Here is a 23,138-nt window from a genome sequence, read left to right on the forward strand (position 1 = left end):
AACACACTCTCAGGAGAAAGTTTAAAGCTGTATCTGCTGGAGAGCATACTCTAGTGACTGGGACGGTAGGATTGGCAAAATGTTTATCGTGTTGTTTTAGGAAACAGTAGTCTGCAGCCATATAGCAGCTAATGTTTAGAGGGTATAAACCTCTGCACATTGGCAAACACTACTGATGACTATACAACATCATAAGTTTAAGGTGTTTGGTCACCAAAGTAATTATGTGTTTACGAATTGTTGTTTTATTTGCCCTAGAATGGTCCCTTCATATCTAAATACTTTATATTTACATCGGGAGTGGGTCCTCTCTACGGAGGCTGCCATGTTTTTTACAGTTGTCCAGACTGGATAAACTAAACACCTTTTGAGTTTTTATGACAACTGAAAACTACCATAGGTTCTCTTTCATGTTTGGAAGGGGAGGGTGAGGTGAGGGGTATTCAGCTGCAACATGCACATTCACCACTACATGTCAATAAATTCTACACACTGAACTTTTAACTCATAGAGTGATATAGATATTGCCCAAAAACATGAAACTATTCCTTTCAATTTACTCTAATCTCAAATATCGGTAGGAAATCACTCATTGTACAATAACTTCTCATCCTGCACCTCTATGTCAGAGTGTGACATTCCAGGATTTAATGACAGCACACACAATTTAATATACCAGCAAACTGCCACTTGTACTCATGAGAGCCTGTACGTGCGAACCTGAGGAAACCATTATAAGCCTGACTAACCGAGGAAAATGTGAAGGAGAAACGGCTGCTTCATTGGCAGACTCTTTCAGGAACGGAGTGTTTGCCACTGAAAACGTGTCATTATAATTTTTGAAATCTCGACTCAGATGTGGCTGCATCATAACACCACACACTTAATGTGAGAATTACTTTCACTGGTGGACTGTGCCAATGTGATGCATCCTGCTCGCTGAACATCACACACTGTGTTGTCAGAGCCTCAAAACAACATGTACTGAGATTTAATGGCTGCTATAAACCGGCCTAAGTGTGACCCTTGTGGTTTCAAGAAAAGACTGTTAAGGGCTTTTCCAGCTTCTCGCTCTCATCCATGGTCAAGAGCTTAAACATCAGAGCTATGTATGAGTGTGTGTGTGTGTTTGTGTGTGTCCCGCCCATCGAAAAAAAGCACAACTAAAGGTCCTCTATAGACAATTTGGGTGTTTTTACAGGATGTCACGCACAGGCTGATAAACTGATGCCCCATGAATGCATTTCCTTTTTTTTCACCTTTATATGAAAAGAAAGCTCCCTATTGGTTCAGTCTCAACACACCCTCCGCCTCTTTTTGCCCGGTTTCCCGGGCAACCAAGTCAGGGTGGAGGAAAAGAGCAAATCATGTGAGGGCATAGCATCTCTCGCTCCCTCTCTCTCTCTCTCTCTCTCTCTATCTCTCTCTCTCTCTCTCTCTCTCCCTCTCAGTGTGTGTGTGTGTGCGTGTGTGTGTATAAAAGCGTCTCTCTCCATGCTTTCAGTTCACTCTCAGTTCTCCATTGCATTGCAGAGAGGACGGACTCAAGTCTGAGGAGAGGGGAGGGGGACACGACCAGAGGAGATTCCTGAGAGACATTTCTGTGACCTTCCCTCTCTTCCTTCTTTCTTTCTTTCATTCATTCCTTCACAATGTGTTTTGGCTCTCTTTCCTTTCCTCCTCCTCCTCCTTCATCTTCTTCTTCTTCTTAATCATTTTTCTGCTCTGCTTGGACGGTGGCTGCATCGATGCAAAATGGGTTGTGGCAATTCCTCAGTTACCAGCGGCACAGAAGGGGGTGAGTTGTGTTTCAAGCATCTGTATAAATATAAAATACATATGTGTGTGTGTGTGTGCAAGAGAGAGAAAGTGAGAGTGTGATTATAGGTCAGAGTGTGTGGGAGAGCGTTGTCAATGTATCTGCATCAAGGGGAGACAGTGTTTTGAATGTAAATGAAGTGTGTCAGGGTTCCCTGTGTACGTGTGTGTGTGTGTGTGTGTGTGTCTGTGTGTGTGTGTGTGTGTGTGTGTGTGTGGGATCCCAGTGTCTTGACTTCATTCATAAATGAATAGACAGCATCATACCATCACATATGTTTATGCCTCCACATGTAAAATTATTGTGGCGTTTTGCAGCATTCTGGCAGCCACTCTGCAGTGTGTGTGTTTGTGTGTCAGCTACAAGCATGTATGTGTGAGGTGGTCTCCACAGTCACCAATGCTGGGTTGAACCTGAAGGGTCTCCCATGTTCTGAGACACCAGAGCAGCCTCAGGAATGTGTCGCTCTGGTAATGATGGTGACACTGATACTGTAATTACAACGTCTACGTTGATACAAAAGCAAGTCCCTCATTGATCTTTTCTTTTAACATTCGTGCGTTTTTTCTTCCTCTTTGTGTGTTTGTGTCGGTTGCCATGGATTTTGAGGATGAAAGACAAACACTGACATTCACCCTCTTTTTGTTCCCCCCCCCCTTGACTGATGCTGGTTGTGCCTGGAAGCAGTTGTCTTTGAAATACTCCCGATCAAATGGCCAGCTTTCATTCATAAAGCCTGGACAACACAGATGATTGGAGGAAATACTTTATCTCATGCTTATACTAACACTCTGACTAATTGTGACTTGTCCTTAAATAACACATCACTGTGTTGATTTGGGCTGATACAACAGGCTTCCTGTTTTAAATTATGCAGAGCAAATCTCTGGACACTACGGTCCAACCGAGGTAAAAATTAGATCTAAGGGTTATCTCACCACCACTGCCCATTAATTCAGAAGGGTGTGTGTTTGCTTGCAGGTACAGAATCGTTCACAAAGCAGAAAGCCACTGACAAACTAATGAAACAGACCCGTTGTTGCCTTTCGGTTTAAATTTGCTCTTCGTGGACGTTAAACTGTCTGCACACAACATCTTTTTGTTGTTGTGTTGTGAGTACGGCTTGTTTATGAAGGCCAGCAGCTGTGTTTATTTCAGTGCAGCAGGCCTTATCCATTTTCTGCTCCTTAGTAGAGATCAGCGTTCAGCACAATGTCAAGGACGCCTGACATCCTGTCACTTTGACAAACATGGTCCAGTGGCTGCTCTCATTTGTCCGTGCAAGCTGACACCACGTTAAAGCCAGTGGATGCCCTCTCACCAATCTTGCTCATATTTATATTTTTTTAAACTAAGAAGATTAATTGTCTCTACACAATGTAGTTTTATGTCCATATAAGTTCATTTTTTAGGTGAATAGAATTTGTAAACAACATATAGGTATTAACAATTGTGTTTTACAGTATTAGCATTCATTATTTGTGCAAACACCACCCCCATTTAGAATTGATAGCATAAGTAGTATATGAATGTTAAATAATTGGTTTATAACAGAGTTGTAGGCTGATTTAAAGGTTCAGTGTGTAGAATTTAGTGACATCTACCAGTGGCTGCCCGCATCCGTTTCAAAACATTAGTGCTTGCGTACCGTGCTGCGAACGGATCGGGTCGAGTCTACATCCAGGACATGGTCAAACGTTACACCCCAGCCCGTTCACTCCGCTCTGCATCTGCCAATCGGCTTTTTGCTCCCTCACTGCAAGCTAAACACTCATCAAAATCACGACTGTCTGCTGTCCTGGCTCCTAAATGGTGGAATGAGCTCCCCATTGACATCAGGACAGCAGAAAGTCTACACATCTTCCGCCGCAAACTAAAAACACATCTCTTCCGACTATACCTTGAATAAAAGTTTAAACTAACAATTCAGTAGCACTTAAATGGCACTTACTTATAGCACTTTGTAGTTTGGCTTTCTTGAAGAAAATAGTACTTTCTTGATTCTTGTTGTTCTGGGTTTGTACCCTCATGGCTGAATGCGCTTTGGATAAAAGCGTCTGCTAAATGAAATGTAATGTAATGTAATGTAATCTAGTGGTGAAACCGCATGTTGCAGCTGAATACCCCTCACCTCACCCTCGCCTTCCAAACATGGAGGAGAACCTGTGGTAACCTTCACTTGTCATAAAAACTCAAAAGGTGTTTGGTCTGTCCAGTCCGGATGACTATAAAAAACATAGCGGCCTCTGTAGAAGGGACCCGCACCTTTAAATATAAAGTATTTAAATGTAAAGGGCTCATTTAATGGACTTGTAGAAAAGAGAAGGATGCACTAGGTGTGTGTCCTTACATCCTGACCTGAACATAGAGCAGCCCAGTGTAATTCTATAAACACTTAAAATGTCTAAAGTACAGTTTTTGTTGTAACACACTTACTAAATGTTTTGCAAATGTCACAGAGGAAAGGTTAAAGTGAAATGTTACTATTCATTTCAAAGTTTTCTGCTCCCAGGCATTGTCCAAATCAAAACCACAACCAAAGTCATTCAGGATTCAGCTTTCAAGTGGAGTCACACAAGAATGTTCCAATTTTAATCTATGGTCATTACCAAACTCTCGACGACCAACTCAGTGCACCGTATATCACATTGCTCATCCCCAGTCTTATGCAGCCAGATGTGCTCCGTAGGAAATGAATGAGCTTTTGTTTGGCTGCTGAATGGCCCCTGTGTCATGTCAGCAGACTCAAACCTTGACGTGCAAGAAAAAACACAACTCTCCATTTCTTTCACAAGGTCAAAATTTGCTGTTTTTCTGTGTACTGTAGATTCTCTTAATTTTCAAATGCTGCATGTCAGTGCGTAGAAGGGGCGACACAAGGGGATGAGCTTTTGGAATCCAGGCATTTTACACTTAGTGCATTTACAGCAACATGTCCTCCGTTACCCTTCAGAGGCTGAGGAAACTAAAAAATAAAAGCCAACTGATTAGACAACAATTAGTGGACATACAAATGCAAATGTAATCACTCAAATTGACTTGAGTTATGCAAATGATCCCAAAGATTTTCCACTGAAGCATTAAACCTACACTTAAATTGTAATATTTATTTAGTTTGAATATATGTGTTAATATGTTTTTCTTGCTGATTTGTATATATGGTGGTCAGGATGGATTAAGGGGAATATAAAGTGCTCAACTTTGGTTATGTGGGAGTGGGGTTTGCAATGCAGGTGTTGGATGTACTAAATGTAAATTTAGGCAACAAAAGCACTTTGATACAGTGGTAAATAATAAAGTAATGTGTCATGTCTAATACAGTAATATGACATGTGTCTTGCTTTAAGCTACTGTCGACTCAAATATTAAAACATCGAATATAATTCAGCTGATCACTCCTCGTTCAATTTGCTGTTGGAAGTTAAATCCAATGACTAAGAAACTACGTTGTACATTCTGTACATAACCAAGCCTCAATAGACATTGAATGTAATTCTATCTGACACTTATTTAATTTGCATTTTGTGGCTGCTGATGAATGAACGTGTATGGTGGTTGATTTTAAATGCACTAAACTTGAGGAGCACTGTTAATCTCATTGTATCCTGTACAACGACAATAAAGATATTATGTATATATATCTATTCTATTCTAATATTTGCTACATCAGATGAATAGAGAACTCTCACTGTGCCTGTTTAGAATAGATGAATGACTGAATGAATGGGATGTTTGCTGCTGGTATCAGTCCACAGAACCAGTGCAGCCTCGCTCATTACTCGGAACCCGGGACTAGAGAATCAGTTGTCATTGCTGGGGACGCTATGCTGTCATGATCAACAACGTCACTTATGCTGATGAGTCCCAGCTGCCCAGCCTGTTCATTAAACTTATCACGTTTCTTAATCGCTCTTAATTCAACACTGCACCTCCCTAGACCCTAAACAAGTCACGTGCCGAGTGTGAAGCCGATAAGATGAACGGTTCCTGAGATAATGCTTCCACATACAGAAAGAGATTTCTAGAATTTGTATAGATAATGTTCAGATTTTGTCATGTTTGTTCTGATTTGGAAGATGGGGGGTCCCAGAAAAGGTGGTCTCATTGAGCACTCTCTGGCATTGCAGAGACCTGTTAGACGAGGACTGTGTTGCAGTGCGACTGTCTGGTCCATGAAGTAAATACTATTAGTGAGGTAACAGATACACAGTATAAATTAAATCTTGTCTTTTCCTGTGTTTTCAGGGCCAGCAGATGCCTCCAAAGAAGTGTAAGTACATCAGTCATTTTCTAATGATTTCAAGTACACATGTGCCCCTATGGCCTCCGGGCTTCGTGCGTGGACATAACCTTCAAAACATGTTCCCATCATTCTGGAGTCTCACTGTGTCTTTGGCAAACTTTGGTTATGTGCAGAATGGGATGTTGGAGAGTAGCAGCTCTCTCTGTGGTTTCCTGCCGTGGACACTAATGGTCTAACACAACAGTGCAGGAACAGAGATGTTATCAAACTCCAATGATTCCTTCAGGCCTTTCACTGGTTATCTCACTGATCGCAGCCACTTCTAGGTAGAGAAGCTCCAGAACTACACTGTCAAATGTCTGCAAAAGAAATGAAATACGTGTTCCTCTACATTGTTTACAATATTCTTTCAAGTAAAGCCCAGATTTCCATCCTTCATGTTATTCATGTCTGATTCACAGAGCTGAACAAAGTCTTTCCACTTGCACTTAGTGATGTAAGTTAGTCTTTCCAGACAATACAGTTTGAGAGCTCCTGTAGCTTCACTTTCAATGATGATGATTCAACTATGAATCATTTTCATCTCTCCTTCACAAATCAACCACACTATACTTTATATATTCAGTGTGAGAAAGGAGATTGACTATAAAAGAGATACATTGATATGAAAACATGTAAGTGTTAAACTGTCCTTTTAGTTAACACAAACAAGTGGTTTCTGTTCACGTTTTTCTGTGTTCTTCAGAAATTCTACTTTGCCATTTACAGTTAGCTTTTATCAAAGCTTTGGGAGGAGCAGCATCTCCAAAGCATTTCCTGGAATCAGTGGTTGTCTCTGTGTGTGTGTGTGTGTGTTGTGTCTGTGTGTGGGTGTGCACTTCTTGATAACAATCTGAGCAGCCAGCACAGGACCCATGAGAGCTGACAGCAGTACATGACTGACTAACTGAGGTTAATCACTTCTTCTGAGGACTGTAGTGCACAGCAAAACACACACACCCACACACACACACACACACACACACACACACACACACACACACACACACACACACACACACACACACAGGTAGTCCAACATGATGTGAGCAGCTCTTGAAAAACGAGCAAACAATAACAAGAAGGAAAAAAAATGAGGTCATTGGAAACTGGTTGTTCAGTCGTCTGGTCTAAACCTCAAATCAAATTTTGCAGATTTCCCAGAAGAGAATGAGCTGTTTTCCCTACAGGGCTAATGAAGCGTACCTCAAATATTTTGCAGACATGTGACTTTGGCTCCACAGTTCAGTGTTTACAATCTTTACAATCTGCGTCTCATGACTTTCTTTGTTTGTGAATTTGTATTGAGCTGACCTGACTCGTGCTTCTTCTCTCTATCAGGACAGAAGATCCTCCGGTAGACGATGAGAAAAGAAGGTACTTTATTACATGTCTCCAGTTTATTGTCATTTATTATCTAGAATAATCATTGAACTTATGCAATATAAATAATTGCATTGTTTTTATGGTACATCAATGTGTTATTTTTTTCATTGACGTGTCACATTTATGTCGATATGTCACAGTAGGAAAAAACAAAGGTATAAATAAAATAATAAATTAGAATTGAAAGATTTTCAACTTGCTCTCGACTTATTTATGTTACTAGCAACACTTTCTATTTAATCGCACACATCTCAAGAGATGTAGTTATTCTACATTACCATTGTTATCACCACTGTTGCCACTATTTTAAATGGCAAGGAATAACTGCTTATAAGTGGAATTATCTATTTTGACGCGTTGAAACTTGGTTTCAAAGAGGATGGGTAGACTGTGAAATGATCTTATCCCCATTCTTTATAAATAAGTGTATGGAGCTCACTGTCTTTATCCACAGAGATTATATTAAATGCCCAACAGTCCCCTTGAAATTCACCAGATCCAGATTTTTATTTGGATCTGCACCTAAACATGTCTGATTTTTTTTCATAAAGATTCATGTATTATTCTCTCCGAAATCAACGTCCTATCGGTTAAAGAATGTGAAAAAAAACATCCTGTTTCCGCCCCCAGATCAAGATCTGCACCAGACTTTTAAAGATTACTTCCTGACCAATTTCAAAAGCATGCACTGGTGATCTGTCCAGTTGTGTAATCCTGCTGAAAAACTGCTGAAAACACTGAAACACATAAGAAATTCCTCACAAAAAACTTATTATGATTAGAAAGATCTGATACCTGTCAAGAATAGTGGAAAAGACATAAACATATATTATCATTTATCAACAGATGAAACTATATTCAACTGATAATTATTAATTCCTCTCTTCTCAGGAACTATGGTGGTGTGTACGTGGGTATACCCACAGACATGACCACTGTGGCTACTAGTCAGTCCAAGTCCACACATTCAGGTAAAGTAACTCCGACACATGTGAATCCCATGTTCTGTCAACTGAAAACTGAACATATCTTTGGCTATATTAAGTGTAGGCTATATTAAGATGGTACCTCTGACAGTGATGAGCATCTTGTAGTGAAGCACCTCGGGGGGTATGGAGAGGAATAATCCCTGGTGGCCGAGGCAGCGCCCCATGAAACCACATGTCGCCTGCAGCGCCTTCAGTTTTCTCTGAGCTTTACATTTTACTAAATCTTAATGAGGAGCATCCTCTTCATTATTAGCCTGGGTTCTCACATCTGTGGAGATGAACATAGTTCCATTGACCATGGAAAAATATAATAATATAATAAAATTTTCCTATTTTATTTATATGTGCTGTTCTGTTGTTTTGAACAAACACAGGGTCCAGTGGTCTTCATTCTTTCATGAAACCGCCTTTCTAACAGAGAAATGTACGACGGCCGAGACGTTTCACTTAAGCGCACACAGAAAAGACTAATGCAAAAGCCACAAACACAAATGCATGAGTAATAACACAACTGCTGTTGTTTGTGTAAAAATGTGATGGTTGTCTATTTGAGGTGTTGTGGTATAGGAAAGAGGAAAAGGCACCTGTGCCCTAACACCTCAAATAACAAACGACAGCTCGCTTGACCGCAGCAAGAAAAAGTAACAGTAAGCAACTCTGCTCGTTTCATTGTCATCGCTTGTTGTAGCTTACTTCCGTTGTGATTATGTTTCCGTTGTGTCACTTTTGCAGTTGCATTGGGACTTGCCTTCATATTTTCTGTCAATGCTCCTCTGTGAGATGTCTCAGCGACCGTAGGAGCTGAATAAAACGAATATAAAGCGTGAGATGTTGTAATGCGACCCCTGTTAAGAGTAAACGAGCTGTAGTAGTTTGCCCTCCTGAAGGCCATCCTCCTGGCATGTTGGTCCTTGTGCTCATCAGGGTTAAACATAATAATTCATTTATTGTCCTGGCCTCTGGCACAAGTATCTCACGCAATTCACAGTGCTGGCAAGAGTATGTGTGTTTTTGAGCACAGTGTTGACATTATGAAAGATAAAGCAGAGGTAGAAATTTGTCAAATAATTGTCCCTATGAATATCTGGGGTACTGATTCTGTTTTTTTTCTCCATCCTTTTGCAGACTAGCAGCGGCTGGAGGAAAGTCAACACGGGTACACTGCTTGCTCAGCTCTGCGTCGTGTGATGCAAACGACTTCATTCTTTGTCTCAGCAGGATCCTGCATATTCATTCACCCAGAGTTAGTCACGTTATAATCAAGGAGCATGTAAGTGCTCTGAATCACTACACACTGGCAAAAACTCTCAGGCTTTAACACTCTTCATTGAACGAGGACGCCGCCTCATGGAGTCATGGTGTCGCACACAGTGACGCACAGCGGAGGTCTGCACACGGCATCCCTCATCATCACCCTTCACTTTGCAAAAAAAAGAAAAAAGATGAGCATCAGAGCAGAAAAGCGCCCACCCTAGGACTGGCAGCTGTGGGCAGCTGTGGGCAGCTGTGGGCAGCTGTGGGCGGTGGTAGCAGCGGTGGCAGCGGGCATTGCGACGGCCATCTTGGTTCCGTGGTCGCAGCGCTGGAACGTTGTCTTTCTTTCTCAGGAGAAGACAGGGGGAACACAGCCAGCTCACTCACGTGATGAACTGTCAGGGACTTGCTCACATTCCCTGTTGCCCTCTGCAATAATAATCACTGCTCAGTTATTTCTCTAAAACACCATCAATGATTCATTGTGTGACGGAGACAGAGACAGAGAGAATCCTGAGTTTCACAGACAGACAGCAGCAGACACTTCCCTGAAATGCGTCACAGAACCTTGCAGTGCATAAATAACTGATTTCCGTTGACACTGGGCTAAACTCTCATAACAGCAGCGGGTTTAGTCAAATGTGTTTTTATTAGACTCCCTTCAACCTAACTATATCCTGAGTGTAGCAGCCAGGTCGTACCTGTTTGTGCCCCAGACTGATGATGTAACATCAGCGTATGAGTCATGATACTCTCTCTCTCTCTCTCTCTCTCTCTCTCTCTCTCTGCAGAAGAACTCTGGGTAATTCACACAGCTCTTATAATCTTTCTCAGAATATACAAAAGAAGAAACACAGTTTGTTCATATCTCACAAAATAACCAGATTTTATAAAGCAAAAAATCTCCTCAAATGATCTTCAGTTGCATAAAATATAGTACATAGGATCCAGAGTATGAATGGAAGCGGACATTATACCCCTCCCCCCTTTGTCTTGGTTTATTGCATTGCTTTGTAACACATGCACTGATTTTATTACTTTTTGTAAACATGATGTATATCAAACTTAATTGTGAATGTTGTTTTACTGTGTGTATTATTTAAATGATGAATTTTTATTAATTTTACTCATTGTCCACAAATCCTATAAGAAAAACTAAAACATCCATCCAGTATCTATACATCTTATCCTTTGAGGGCTGCACATGGAGCTGGAGCTAATCCCCGCTGAGATGGGAGGACAGGCAGGGTTCACCCTGGACAGGTCGCCAGCAAACAACTGGTCTTCAATTAATCTAATCCCATTCTGCATGTCTTTGGACTGTGGGAAAACCCCATGCACTCAAACTGGGAGCCTTCTTGAGGTGAGGCCACAAGATCCTTTTTCTTTTCCTTTGAAGTTTGCTCCTCTGTCCGTGGCACTCAACGATCATTCTAGGTATAGGAGAGGTAAATCCTTGAATTGGTCACAAATAAGATTAAAAAATAAGGCTCAGTCATTTTCTAAAACAAGTGCTCGAGAATCAGTAAAAAGTGCATTTGTTTGGCTCTATTTTCAGCTGTGGAGTATTTACAGCAGGATGGTGTATGTGGGTCTGGCAGTAAATTACAGTGCCCAGGAACATGTCACGCGCAAAAATTATGTGACTAAATAATTTGATAGTACTCGTACAACAATGGAGAAATTAGATACGTCATGCTTTTAACACAACACTTGTTTGAAGGATCAATTCATCGTTAGTTTTGGATATTTAATGGAATTTGATGACAATATATAGAATGTATATAGAATCACACTAGCCCCAATCCTCTAATAGCACATTATAGTGTCTTACACACACACACACACACTCCATACATTACTGGAAGGGTATTTAGGGCCAAGGTCATTTGTCAGCCAGGCTCTTGTCTGTTCTCTCCTCTAATGACTGCAACCTCCCCACTCACCAGGAGCCTGGAGGGGTGTGGAAATAAGCCGCCTTCAAACACTTGAGATTCAAGAGATGCTCAAAAAAATGTTGCCTTGACTCCCTTGAATGATCAGTCACATTAAACTTGGGATTTTTTTCACCAGGCCTGAATAAAAGGCTGAATATTTGAATGTTATTATTTACTGAGAGATGTGAATCCATATAACCATAGACTGTATTTAAGATAAACAACCCTGACTTAGAGGCCAGATGATAATTGTTGAATCTTTTAATGATGTGCACCAATAAGGAGTGCCATTAGGACCTTATGTTGTCTGGACTGGTCCCCACAGACATTGCTGCTGGGAAGAGTTTCATTTCGTGCCCACACATGTTCGCGTAAGCTGAAGTCTATAGACACCATTGCCCATCAGCGTTTATCAAACGTAATTAAAAGCAGTTTTTGACTCTCACGTCTGTCGAGCACAAAGTCACAGACGCAGCCCTGGAAGTGGCTGACAAGCAACACACAGGCCGAGAGCCCAGGAGATGTGGCCTACTGCCCGGCTTGGTTAATGAGACAGAGAGAGACGCACCATCGATGTTATTTGTTGACATCAAACTTATAGAGGAGAGTGCACACGTTTATCTGATTGCAGTTCGAGCAATTCACCCTTGTGGTGTTTATTTATTTCTCTCTTTTTGTGACCAAGGATAATTCTGCTTCATCCTCTTATTGACTGGCACCTGTTTTGACAGGAGGGGGCAGCTGGGTCCTTGTGTAACTTATTGGGTCCTACCCCACCCCCTTGTAAGTCTATGTGGACGCCCGTGTTTACTGTCTATGTGTGTTTTCATGGGGATGCAGCTCAGAATGGAAGACACCCATATGCAGCTAAGCTTTCGGATTTCAGTGTCTTATCACTGTAAGCCATTTGCCATCATTGCTGCAGGGTTCACCTGTCTAGAGGTTAAATACACCACAGATACAAAGAGCTGTTTTATGTACTGTGTAACTTGTATGTTATATATTTCTATACTCTATTTTTACCCTTTTCTTTGATTTCTATATTTCCTTTCTGCGTCAGTCCCTTTACCAGAGGCTGCTGGCTTGTACACAGTGTCTCCCTGCCTGTCTCTCCCTCTTTTATCAGCCCCTCTTTGCCCTTTATGGTTGTTCCTCCTGAATATGATGAATGTCGTTGCCTTTGCCTCATTCAATTAGTGTAACAGGTATAAGGGGGCAGGATGCTGATGAATAACAGAGTCCGATGTTGTTCGGTTGTAGTAAAGATGGAGGATGTGTTTGAGAGGTCAGAGAAATAGTTGGACCACTCTCACATATCTACATTAAATATGAGGCCACTGCATGGTCAGATACATTGGCATGGCATGGAGTCTGGAAACAGATGCAATCAGCTGGCATAACTCCTGCCAACACATTTAACAATAACTAATTATCATCATTTAACAGTTTAATTACATGTCTAACAAACCAGATACAACATGAGCAGGCAGATGTTTTGTCTTTGGACTGACCCATGCTAGCTATATCCAGTCTTCATGCTAAGCTATACTAACTGTCAGCTGATCATACCTGGATGTTTACTGTATAGACATAAACATCTTCTCATCTAACATCAAACTAAATCACAACCGAGCACATAATGTCTCTAAACTATGTCTCTAATGTCCACTGATGCGGTAATTAACGCAAACAACTTGTTGTCAATGCAGCTGTGAATTGTTTTAAATGAATGCACTGAAGAGGATGTATGTATGTGTGTGTGTGTGATGGATAATGTGGTGAGCTGCTAGGGGAAGGTTTAGGAGACCCAGATGTGTTTCAGCAGTGGCAGTTTACTGATGCATCGAGGAGAGAAGAGACGGACAGCGTGTGATGCCACCCTGTGAAGGGTCTCCTCTCCAGGGCATAATTACACCCAAAATATCCAGTCATCCCCGAATAGATGTACAATCACCATATCCATCAATGATGCTGATATGACCAGCTTGTCTGTGATTGTCTGATTCAATTATTTATGATTAAACACTTTTATATTGTCCATGCACAGCTGTGGTTATTGATTGTGATTCTTTGCTGTAATGTGTCTGCCTTTAGCGATCGATAACACGACAGATTATCTGTGTTCTTAGCGTGTGTAAGAGGCCGACTGACAGAAATCAAGTGAGGCTTGCTGAGTAGAACATTTGTCATTATTGAATCGAGGGCCTCTGAGCAGGCCTCCTGCAGCACTATCAATCACAGCACCATCTCAGTAATAGACCAATAGTGTTGGGAGAGCACGGTGGAGAGGGAGGGAAGGAGAACCAGGTTGAGTTCATCCTTCCACCTTCTTCTTCCTCATCACACAGCAGCAGTTGGAGCCTCTCCGTTGATCCCACATCATATTATGCAGTAGGTACACGTGAGGACACTGACAAATATAAGCTGCACATGTTATTAGCTTCTTTAGTAAGTCACCAAGGGACAGTAGGATAACAGCCAATATGTGCCCACACAGTATCAAACGCACTATGGACACCTCATATTATTCTATATTAAAAGTGTGATCATCTGAAATGTATTTGTCGCGTAAAAATTACAAAAAAAGGCTGTTAGGAATTAGTTTGTGTTGTGTTTGTCGGTTTGGTATTTGTTGTGAGCTTGATATTCACGTCATAAGTGTACCTGCGGTGAAATAAGAATTTATTATTATAATATATAATTTCTATCTTACTTGTATTCGTCATAGACTGTATATAAAAATGGATGACATGACAGCTTCCCATAAGTAAAGCCAAGGCATCACCCCCTGGTGGCTGACTGCAGTATAGGTTATAATCCCCGCCTCCTCCATGATAGTAGATGGGACATAAATCACACTGAAAAGTCAAAGCTCACATGGCAGTATTCTCTCTGTGGATGTTCCAGCTTCATTCACGAAAATGGTTCCATAAAAACTTTCCATTTGTATAACAACATGACTTGTTATATAATCAAGTATCACAGATTGTGACACAACACTTCACAGTATGTTCAATCAATGCTTGTCTTTAAAAAACAAACAGAGGTTTCAACAACATGCACATTCTATGCTCAGGTGAACGTGAGTGCTGTTCTTTGTGTTCTTTGCATCAGACGCAGATAGAAATCTGTGTGTGTGTGTGTGTGTGTGTGTGTGTGTGTGTGTGTGTGTGCGTGTGTGTGTGTGTGTGTGTGTGTGTGTGTGTGTGTGTGTGTGTGTGTTTTGCTGTGTAGGAGCTACGTGATCGAGAACACATCCTTAATCAGATCATCCGAGCATCTGGACCACCAGCTCATCACTGCTGCTCTCTCTGCCCTTTCCCTGCAGTTTGATCTGCTCCTCTCTGCTGTCGTCTCTGCTTCACGTCAAATCTCCAGTAAACATGTAAAGTAAAATGTATGCAGGGGGCTTTGATTTTAGAACATTTTAGAAGGTGAAATTAAGCGATTTTCCCCCGTCCAAGCAGTATAACATAAAACATATATTTTTTCAATGGAGGTGTGTGCAAAGTTTTGTGAGTTTTCCACAGTAGAAAACAGCTACCTTAAGAGCACATTCAATGTTTTCTTCAGTATGCATATGCACAAAGAACAGATAAAGGCTGATTGATTTGTGTCTTCATGCTTTAATTGGCTATGTAACAGTTATATTGTGTAGCTCTCAAAAGTACCAGACACGTTTTCTTTATAGATTATTCAGATGATGACATTTCTCAATTGTCTTCACTCATTTATTTCTTCCTTCACTTATAAAGATTCCATGCTCCTGCCCACTGGACAAGAAGCATAAAAACACTGAATTGTGCCTGTAACTTCCCGTATCACCAGTAGATGTCATTGCAGTACAACCCACGCTTCAACCCTGGAGCCAGCAGCACAGATCCAGGACATGTTGTGTTGATATGTAGCCTACGTTCTGTCTTGATTATGCATGAGATGAGAGAAGCATGTCCTTCTCCTGCCCCCACGGCCCGACAACGTCTCTAAGATCTACACAGTAATGACACAGTGAGAGCTGAAGCCAGGGGCTCTTACAATCATCTCCAGTTGACTTGTGAAGCCAGAGGGGTTGCACTAATCTTTGGCGCCAGTGTCATTAATCTAGACCAGTAACTGTAACAGGGTGCTAATCACTGTTGTGGTGGGCAAGGACAAAAAAAACCTTGACAGCTTTTCCATGGCAATCAGGCCACTCAGAGGCCCCTGTGAGCTGGGCCCTGATGAGTTTACAGCCAGTGTCGGGCTCAATCAACGACACTGCTTTATGCTTTTCATTATAATGAGGCTGGAACCTGAAAATAGGTATCATGCACGCCCAATATTCCTGGTAATGACTTATCTGGCCTTTCAGCCTTGTACTGAGAAAAGGGCTTTGCTGCCAAGTGGATTAAAATAAACTAAAAACATTTACAGAAATACCCCCGACTGACTTCATTAATTGGTATTTCACATCAGCATGCATCATGTCCTCATTTCATGTTCCAGTGGCCTGGTGTGTAGAAAACAGAAAAGCCACTTCACCTCACTGATGACATGCAATGACGCTGCTTCCTGTGATGAGCTGTAGGAACCTCAGGGGAGTTTTTACATTGGTGGTGATGTGATAGATTAATTCAAGTATTTACCATCAACTATTTGAAAAACGATTTGTTACTGAATAGCTATGAAACCTGGGATAGGTTGGGCCAGGAACGATCCACTCATCGGAGCCTTTGTTTCTCTAGGATGGAGGGACGCATTTGTCGGCTGCATTTGAAGTAGCCTTCTAATTGGGACATCCTATTGACGCAATCAGTCTGCAAATGCAGCCTCCGAAAGATGTAACCTCTGAATTGAGACACACCTCAAATGTCAGGATCGCGACCCTGTGGCTGGCTGTAGTATAGGTCACAAAACCCACATCCTCCATGTTAGCGGACGGGACATGGACCATATAAATAAAATAAAATTTTCTCACAGATGTTTTCTGTCATTTAAGTAAGTTCTTATCTCACAGATATATGTCCAAGGGATACTTTTTCCAGTTGATATTGGTCTAAATTTAATTGGGTGAAGCGTCAAGATTGACAGCTGAGACTGACTTGCAATTGGTTGGTGAGATCATCATAACCACAGCTCCAACCCCTTGATCGCCACTGTGCAGAGAGCAGACTTCATACCTGGGTATTGTGGTTTCATTTTTCTGGATAGTGGGAGGAAGAAGAGACGTGTCGTCCATCTTTATATACAGTTCATGGTCCACACATATTTGAAGACACTGCTTGGAATGAAAAATTGTGTCTGATACATTTTTTTATATTAACTGTTATTACAAGTTATCTTTCTCTCCCAAATAAAGTCAATGTTTGAAGATGCAAACATTTATTATTTCAAGAGTTTGGATTCAAGATGCTTTAAAATTCCCCGAAAAGTCTACAGGTCACTAGTTACCACATTTCAATTGTATGAGTTGTATATTGGATAATGTTTTTTTCAAAACTAGTCCTCATGACCCCAAATCCTGCTTGTAGATATACATCTCCATACCCGTCTACATACAAACTGAACTTGCAGGTGAACACAGAGAAACATTCCCCCCTGTCAGCAGATGAACGTGAGAACAGCCTCCTCTCATCACACTGTGCACATACATCATTCACCTCAGCAAAGCGTTCACATCCAAGAAAAGAAACAATAATCAAATCACATTTCTGAGCGGAGGAAGACCTTGAATTTGGTTCTCGCACATGCAGAAAGTATTTGGAGGTTCATGCTGGGAAATATGGGAAATGTGGGAATAAATGTGATTCAACATTATTTGTAATTGAAACCATTTTGAAAAATCCAAACATTGAGGAGAATTTTGAGACTTTATTTCTGGTGTCTGGCCATATTATTTTAGAAGAGGAGGAGGAGGAGGATTTGGACCCGTAACCTCATAATTTCTAAAAGTAAAAAAAAAAAAATCCTGGCTGTGGCCTTACAGACAAACCTTGCACTATGTTGACTACAGTTTCTCTCCCTCTGGATATCACTGGCTGATTCCTCACATAAATCACTGACAGACGTGATGAATTAACGTTACTGATGAGGTTAATTAATATCATACATGCTCCTCTTATGCAATCTTGCTCAGGTGCAAAGCAGTGATGTAAGCGCTGATGATCCCTCCGCCCTGCCCCCATGGCCTGTCTCGTCACAGACCGTGGCGAATGAACGGTGCAGTGCTGCATGTGTCAATGTCAAGGCCTCGTTCCTCAGCAGACTCTCGATTGCCACTCGTATTTCAGTCAGACGGCTCGAGAGCCTCGACATACGATACAGTCGTCGCATTGAACTGAATTTGACACGTATCGCCAGGTCGTTTGGTTCAATAAATGCTCTCAGACCCTGCCCTGTGGCCTCCCACTTGGCCCCGACCAAAATGTGGCACCCCCGACCCAATAGAGGAAAGGCAGGGTGGAGGGAGGGAGGGGGGGTCGGGTGCTTGTCAGTTGTGGCGGCTCAGTTTTACTCTCGGCTTCACTGTGCATGTGCTTCCAATTACAGACAAAGGAGAGGCGGTCCTGTGCAGCATGTGGTTCCATTTAGAGCAGGTGAAACAATGTAGGAAAATAGATCCGTCATCTGTCGCATTCCAGAGGCCAGTGAGAAACAGCGCTAAATCATAGCCAAGCTAATCCTGGGAGGAGCGGGTGGGGTAAAGGCGGTTGAGGGGTTCTGGCGGCATCTTCAACGGGGGCCTGTGCAGTACTTCAAAGCATTACAGGAACCTGATTGAAACATCCCCCTTCTCCCTTTTACCTGTAGTCTTAGCTTAGATTTCCATTGTTTGCTCCCAGTCCCTTGATGTTTAGCCATGTGGCTCTGAATATTCTGAAATCTGAAATATGTCAACAAGTACGAGATAAAGCTACACGTGTGTATCCCAGAAGGTGAAGCCTAAACTCTGGAGTTGTCTAGAGTTGAATGAATCTACTACATTCATTTTGGACAGACAGTCATGGTTCCCAGATGATGTATCCTTATGACTTTGTGATGTTATTCCAAATCTAAGGTTTTACGAAAGCTCTGAAATATGCCAACTTGTTGAATTCTTTCCTTCATTGGTTTCAGAGCCAGCTCTTCTCTTAAGCCAACCACCAAGGGGCCCCCACAGCCATATTGTTTGATTAATTAGGATTTCTAATGTAAAGGTTCCTACTGACAGTCTTCTATGCTAGAGCAAAGCGAGGATCAGTAAGTGTGTTTGATCGAAAAAGGGCAATAATGACTAAAACAACAAATTTACCATGGCCCTGTATGGTTTAATTATTATTATCGTTAATGTTAAACTAATAAACTTCAAATCAATTAAGGTTATAACTGTATTCAAAAGCCGGTCTATCCACTGTGAGGAAGGGCCATCAAACTGTTCCTGGCTTAGGGCCACAAGATGTACAGGAACGGTCCTGAAGGGTTTTAATGTGGAACACCATATTAAACGAACACACTCATCCTAACCTGGGTGTATCTTTTGGACTTTGGGAGGAAACTAAAATACCCAGAGAAAAAACATGCAAACACAGGCTGAACATGCAAACTCCAGAAAGGTCGACAGGGCTGAACTGGAGTTCAAACCGAACTCCACACCTCAAAACTTCTTGCTGTGAAGCAATAGTGTTATCTGCATGAAATGACTCCTAATTGTCACATAACAGTAGTGGATGGAAACATGCAATAATTAGTATTTTTTTTAAATTCTGTATTTGTTATATTAGTAACAAAATTCTAACCATGCTACAGAGCCTTTCTCATCTTTATTTCACTTGGGTCTCTGCAAATGTCCAAATTAGCATTTGCATCTGGCGTACTTGTAGCGTTAATTTCTGAGGACATGTAGAAACGACGCTGGATACGCGAGGCAGCCATCATGTGCACACGTACGCGTAGTTAACAGTAAGCATATCTCGCTTTATGGACAGAAGTTTTGGGATTTTTAAAAACATATTTAATATTTCTGTCTTTTAGTGACCTTTAATAAATTCCTAAAGTCCTATAGATTCACAAGTAAAAGATCACGGCTTGAGCAAAGAGGTCAGTCCATGGAGGAATCGAGGGGCCACCTCGTATTCTGCACATGTTAACAGTTGTATCATTGTAAAAGGCAGAATTTAATTGCACAACAGCTGTTAGCAAAAACAACAGGGTGTGAAGCACTTGTAATCGATTATCCATGTGGTTTTCTTGTGGAAAGGGACATGTGCCGGGAGCCTGACAAATCAGAAATTCGGGACAGAAGAGACCCGAGCACAGCAAGAGGTTGTGAGTGTCTACGTCATCGTTTCCAAACATCTCAGTTTCTGCCCGTCCAGACTAAAATGCAGTCCTGGATCTTTCAAACTGAAACCGGGCCTGCCTCAGGAGTAGTGTGGACTCCAGGCTTATATATACAGTAGCAGAGTTGATGCATTTTCAAACAAAAACATAGTAGTGTGGATGTAGCCTAGGTACTGTACAGCCTCTCAAAGCTGATGGCATTGCTGCAGGCTCTTTGTCTTGTTCGTATTTGGTCCTGAATATGTCCCCCCCTCGAATTTTTGTAATTTTAGGTTCCAAGGTGCTTCTGCCTGTAACACCTGAGGAAATGTTTGATATGATTTGAGGCCAGACAAGGCTGTGGAGCCAGTGTTATTCAGTTAAGGAAAGGAATGTTATTGACTGGCCTATGTACAGTATGCAAGAGCAGGTCAGCAGCTGATTTGATCACAGCACTATCTCAACCCTCCATCTGTCCTTCACGTGAGCTCTTGGGTTGGGGCCTGGAAGGCGCGCCGCTTTTCAGCATGTGCTTATAGTCAATCCGTGCAGCCACCACTCTATTGGAAAGAATGTAGGTTAATATAGCAAGTGGGATCTGGAAATGGCGCACTCATTTGCCTTTTATAGCCCATAGGAGCAAAGACATAGCGTGTGCTCCAGGCTGTAAATCAGAGGATGTTTGGCGTCCCAATACTTTACATGAGGGGTTGCTGTAGGCCTCAGTTAGGCCGCAGACCAGCAGCACCCAGTAAAGCTCTCACATGCAGAATGAAAAGCAGAGAGAGATGAAAGAAAAATAAGGTATATTTTTAGCTTGCATAAAAGTCCATGATGTCAGTGGGAGTCGGGGCTAACGAGGACGTGTTTGGGCGATTACTTCACTGCTCACACGCTTTCAGAGGAATACCTTTTTCTGTGTGCTTCCGCCAACACCCACATTACGGGAAATAATAAAAAAAAGGTATAGATTCCATGGCGGTGTTATGAAAACCAAAACCAATCCAATCACTTTGTTAAAAAATGTGGCCGCTGATTTTCCATCATGTGCACATTCAACTCCACCTCCCACTCTTAAGATTCCACAGTCGGTGTCCAGACTGCTAACGTGTTCAAAACCGACATTAAACCGAACAAATGTCTTCCACAGTCAATGTTGTGGTTACTGACCATGTGAAGGATGGTTCTTTATCTGTCTGTGGACAGAGGGAGGGGGGCACTAGGACCCAGGCACAATTCGGCAAATCAAGGGGAGAGCACCTCATCAGTTAAGAGGCTGATTGAACACAGGTGTGTCAGCCTTCATTCTTGCTCCCGTGGTCACGTGATCTCTCGGTGAGCCGAACCAACCGTTTGTTTTAATTAGAAATGTTCGATTGTTGGGGTACTGTAGAGTTTTGTTGGAGTTTTACTAAAGTGAGTTAATTACAAAGTATGTGTCCACCAACAATTTATCGTTTCTTTTGTAAAGGGTCACAACAGTCCAGGAGTAGAGGCAGGGGCAAGGTATGAAAATGTTTTTTACTTTAAAACTGTGTTTGGGGGTTGGATGGAAAATACCATGTATTGTGTTCCTTCTACAGGCATAGTGCTGGTTGCCCTTTATTTTACATTCTATTTACTGTATTTCAGTAAGTTTAAGAATAATGTAAATCTGCCTTTTTGATCGCTTTCAGAGCTGCAGCTGTTGTTGGCCCCCAGTCACAGGAGCGGCTGGTGCAGTGGGCGTTCACCTGTTGATTTGTGGTTATCATCATTTGTGGTTCGCTGTGGCACTGGTCGTAGTTTTGGTGTTTTCTGTTGGGAAAAGGGTTTAACATGTGAATAGTTTTTGTTGCTCACCGATAGCAGACTTCCAGTGCACCAGCCTGCTGATTGGCGAGCCACACCACTGTAGCAAGACGCATCAACTTTTTAATGAACCAGCCTGTTATGGCACTTTGACCCACACCAACTGTTGGCTTTATCATTGAAGTTCACCTGTACTTACATTTAACACTAGATAGGAGTCATATCTATTATTTATACCTTAAGATTCATGTGAAGAATGGTAAAAGTTGAAATAATACTATTTTATTTTATTCTGAAATGTGTGCATGAGCTACAGTGTAGGTTGATTGAGGATTACAGTTAATATAAGGAAACAGATAATTGCGGTCCATTAGGTCTATTCCCTTGGACTGATTATACCAGCTCTGCTTCTACATCCTTCAGTTGATCCCGGCCGGTCACAGTTTGGATTATTTCCATGTTCTCTCCTTCCTATTTTATGTTTAAGTTGATTTTAAATCACTCGATAAGTTTGATAGTTTTGATTTCATGGGCCCAGTTTTTAAGGCATTCGTCTCGGAAATTTCTTTGGCTACAACAATAAAATGGAGTGTGCTACATTAAATATACAGCAGCAACACCTGTACATACACAGCATCATTGAATCTCTGGAATATCCACAGAGAACGGTTTTCATGGGAGAGATTTCTTCAGTTGAACATATTCTATTGCATCAACATGTTGGGTCCAAACATAGAAATGACAAATTTAAGGTATTTACATGCAGAGGAGTGAGATTTATGTCCTGACGTTTGCTCTTTTACAAATGTTTGAAGATTTAAACCCTTTTTCTTCAAGACAAGCATTTGTTTATTGATTTCCAAGATTTACCCACTGAGCACAATACAACCTTTTTGGACTGAAAAACTCTGACTCTTCTTTAGAAACCCCTTTTTATAAAGCTGTTTGTTTTTTGTAAGATTACCCAGAGTAATGAGATGTTTGTGCTGTTAGAAGTCACATTGCATTTGCAGTATTTTGTAACCAAAATTATTTGCAAGGCTCAATGACATCAGGGCTGAATAAGAAAATATCTTTTTTGGAAATGTGAATTAACTGATAAATTGTACTTAATGCAACCAGGGGAAGTCTGAATGTGTCTGCATGTAATAATCTGTTAGTTTTATCCTAATTTTGATTTTATAAATGCAACTTGAGACACCATTCATGGGACTGCAACCATTATTTTATTTAAAGATTGCTGGAAAATTATTGTTGAATTAAATGAATAAAAGAGTGAAAATTCCAATTCCAACTAGAGTCCAGGGTAATGTCTTCATTTTGCTTGTTTTGTTTCAGTAACAAACTCATACATGTGATGACTATAATAAGTCTTTTTTATTTTTATTTAAAGTAACCACTTT

The 23,138-nt window shown here is 41.4% G+C and overlaps 1 protein-coding gene and 1 long non-coding RNA gene across 2 annotated transcripts; both read left to right on the top strand.

Moving 5' to 3' along the window:
- Positions 1 to 1,452: 1,452 nt before the first annotated feature.
- LOC118109026 (overexpressed in colon carcinoma 1 protein homolog) lies at positions 1,453 to 13,705 on the top strand. Its single transcript, XM_035155814.2, has 5 exons — positions 1,453 to 1,798; positions 6,065 to 6,089; positions 7,443 to 7,478; positions 8,379 to 8,458; positions 9,602 to 13,705. Exons 1-5 carry the CDS (start codon positions 1,756 to 1,758, stop codon positions 9,604 to 9,606), a joined length of 189 nt encoding a protein of 62 aa, XP_035011705.1. The 5' UTR covers positions 1,453 to 1,755; the 3' UTR covers positions 9,607 to 13,705.
- Positions 13,706 to 21,204: 7,499 nt separating this feature from the next.
- LOC118109969 lies at positions 21,205 to 22,861 on the top strand. Its single transcript, XR_004696881.2, has 3 exons — positions 21,205 to 21,279; positions 21,416 to 21,450; positions 21,621 to 22,861. It is a non-coding gene; the product is annotated as an uncharacterized LOC118109969 (long non-coding RNA).
- Positions 22,862 to 23,138: the final 277 nt, after the last annotated feature.

The sequence above is a fragment of the Hippoglossus stenolepis genome, chromosome 5 (assembly GCF_022539355.2).
Source record: "Hippoglossus stenolepis isolate QCI-W04-F060 chromosome 5, HSTE1.2, whole genome shotgun sequence".
Lineage (NCBI taxonomy): Eukaryota > Metazoa > Chordata > Actinopteri > Pleuronectiformes > Pleuronectidae > Hippoglossus > Hippoglossus stenolepis.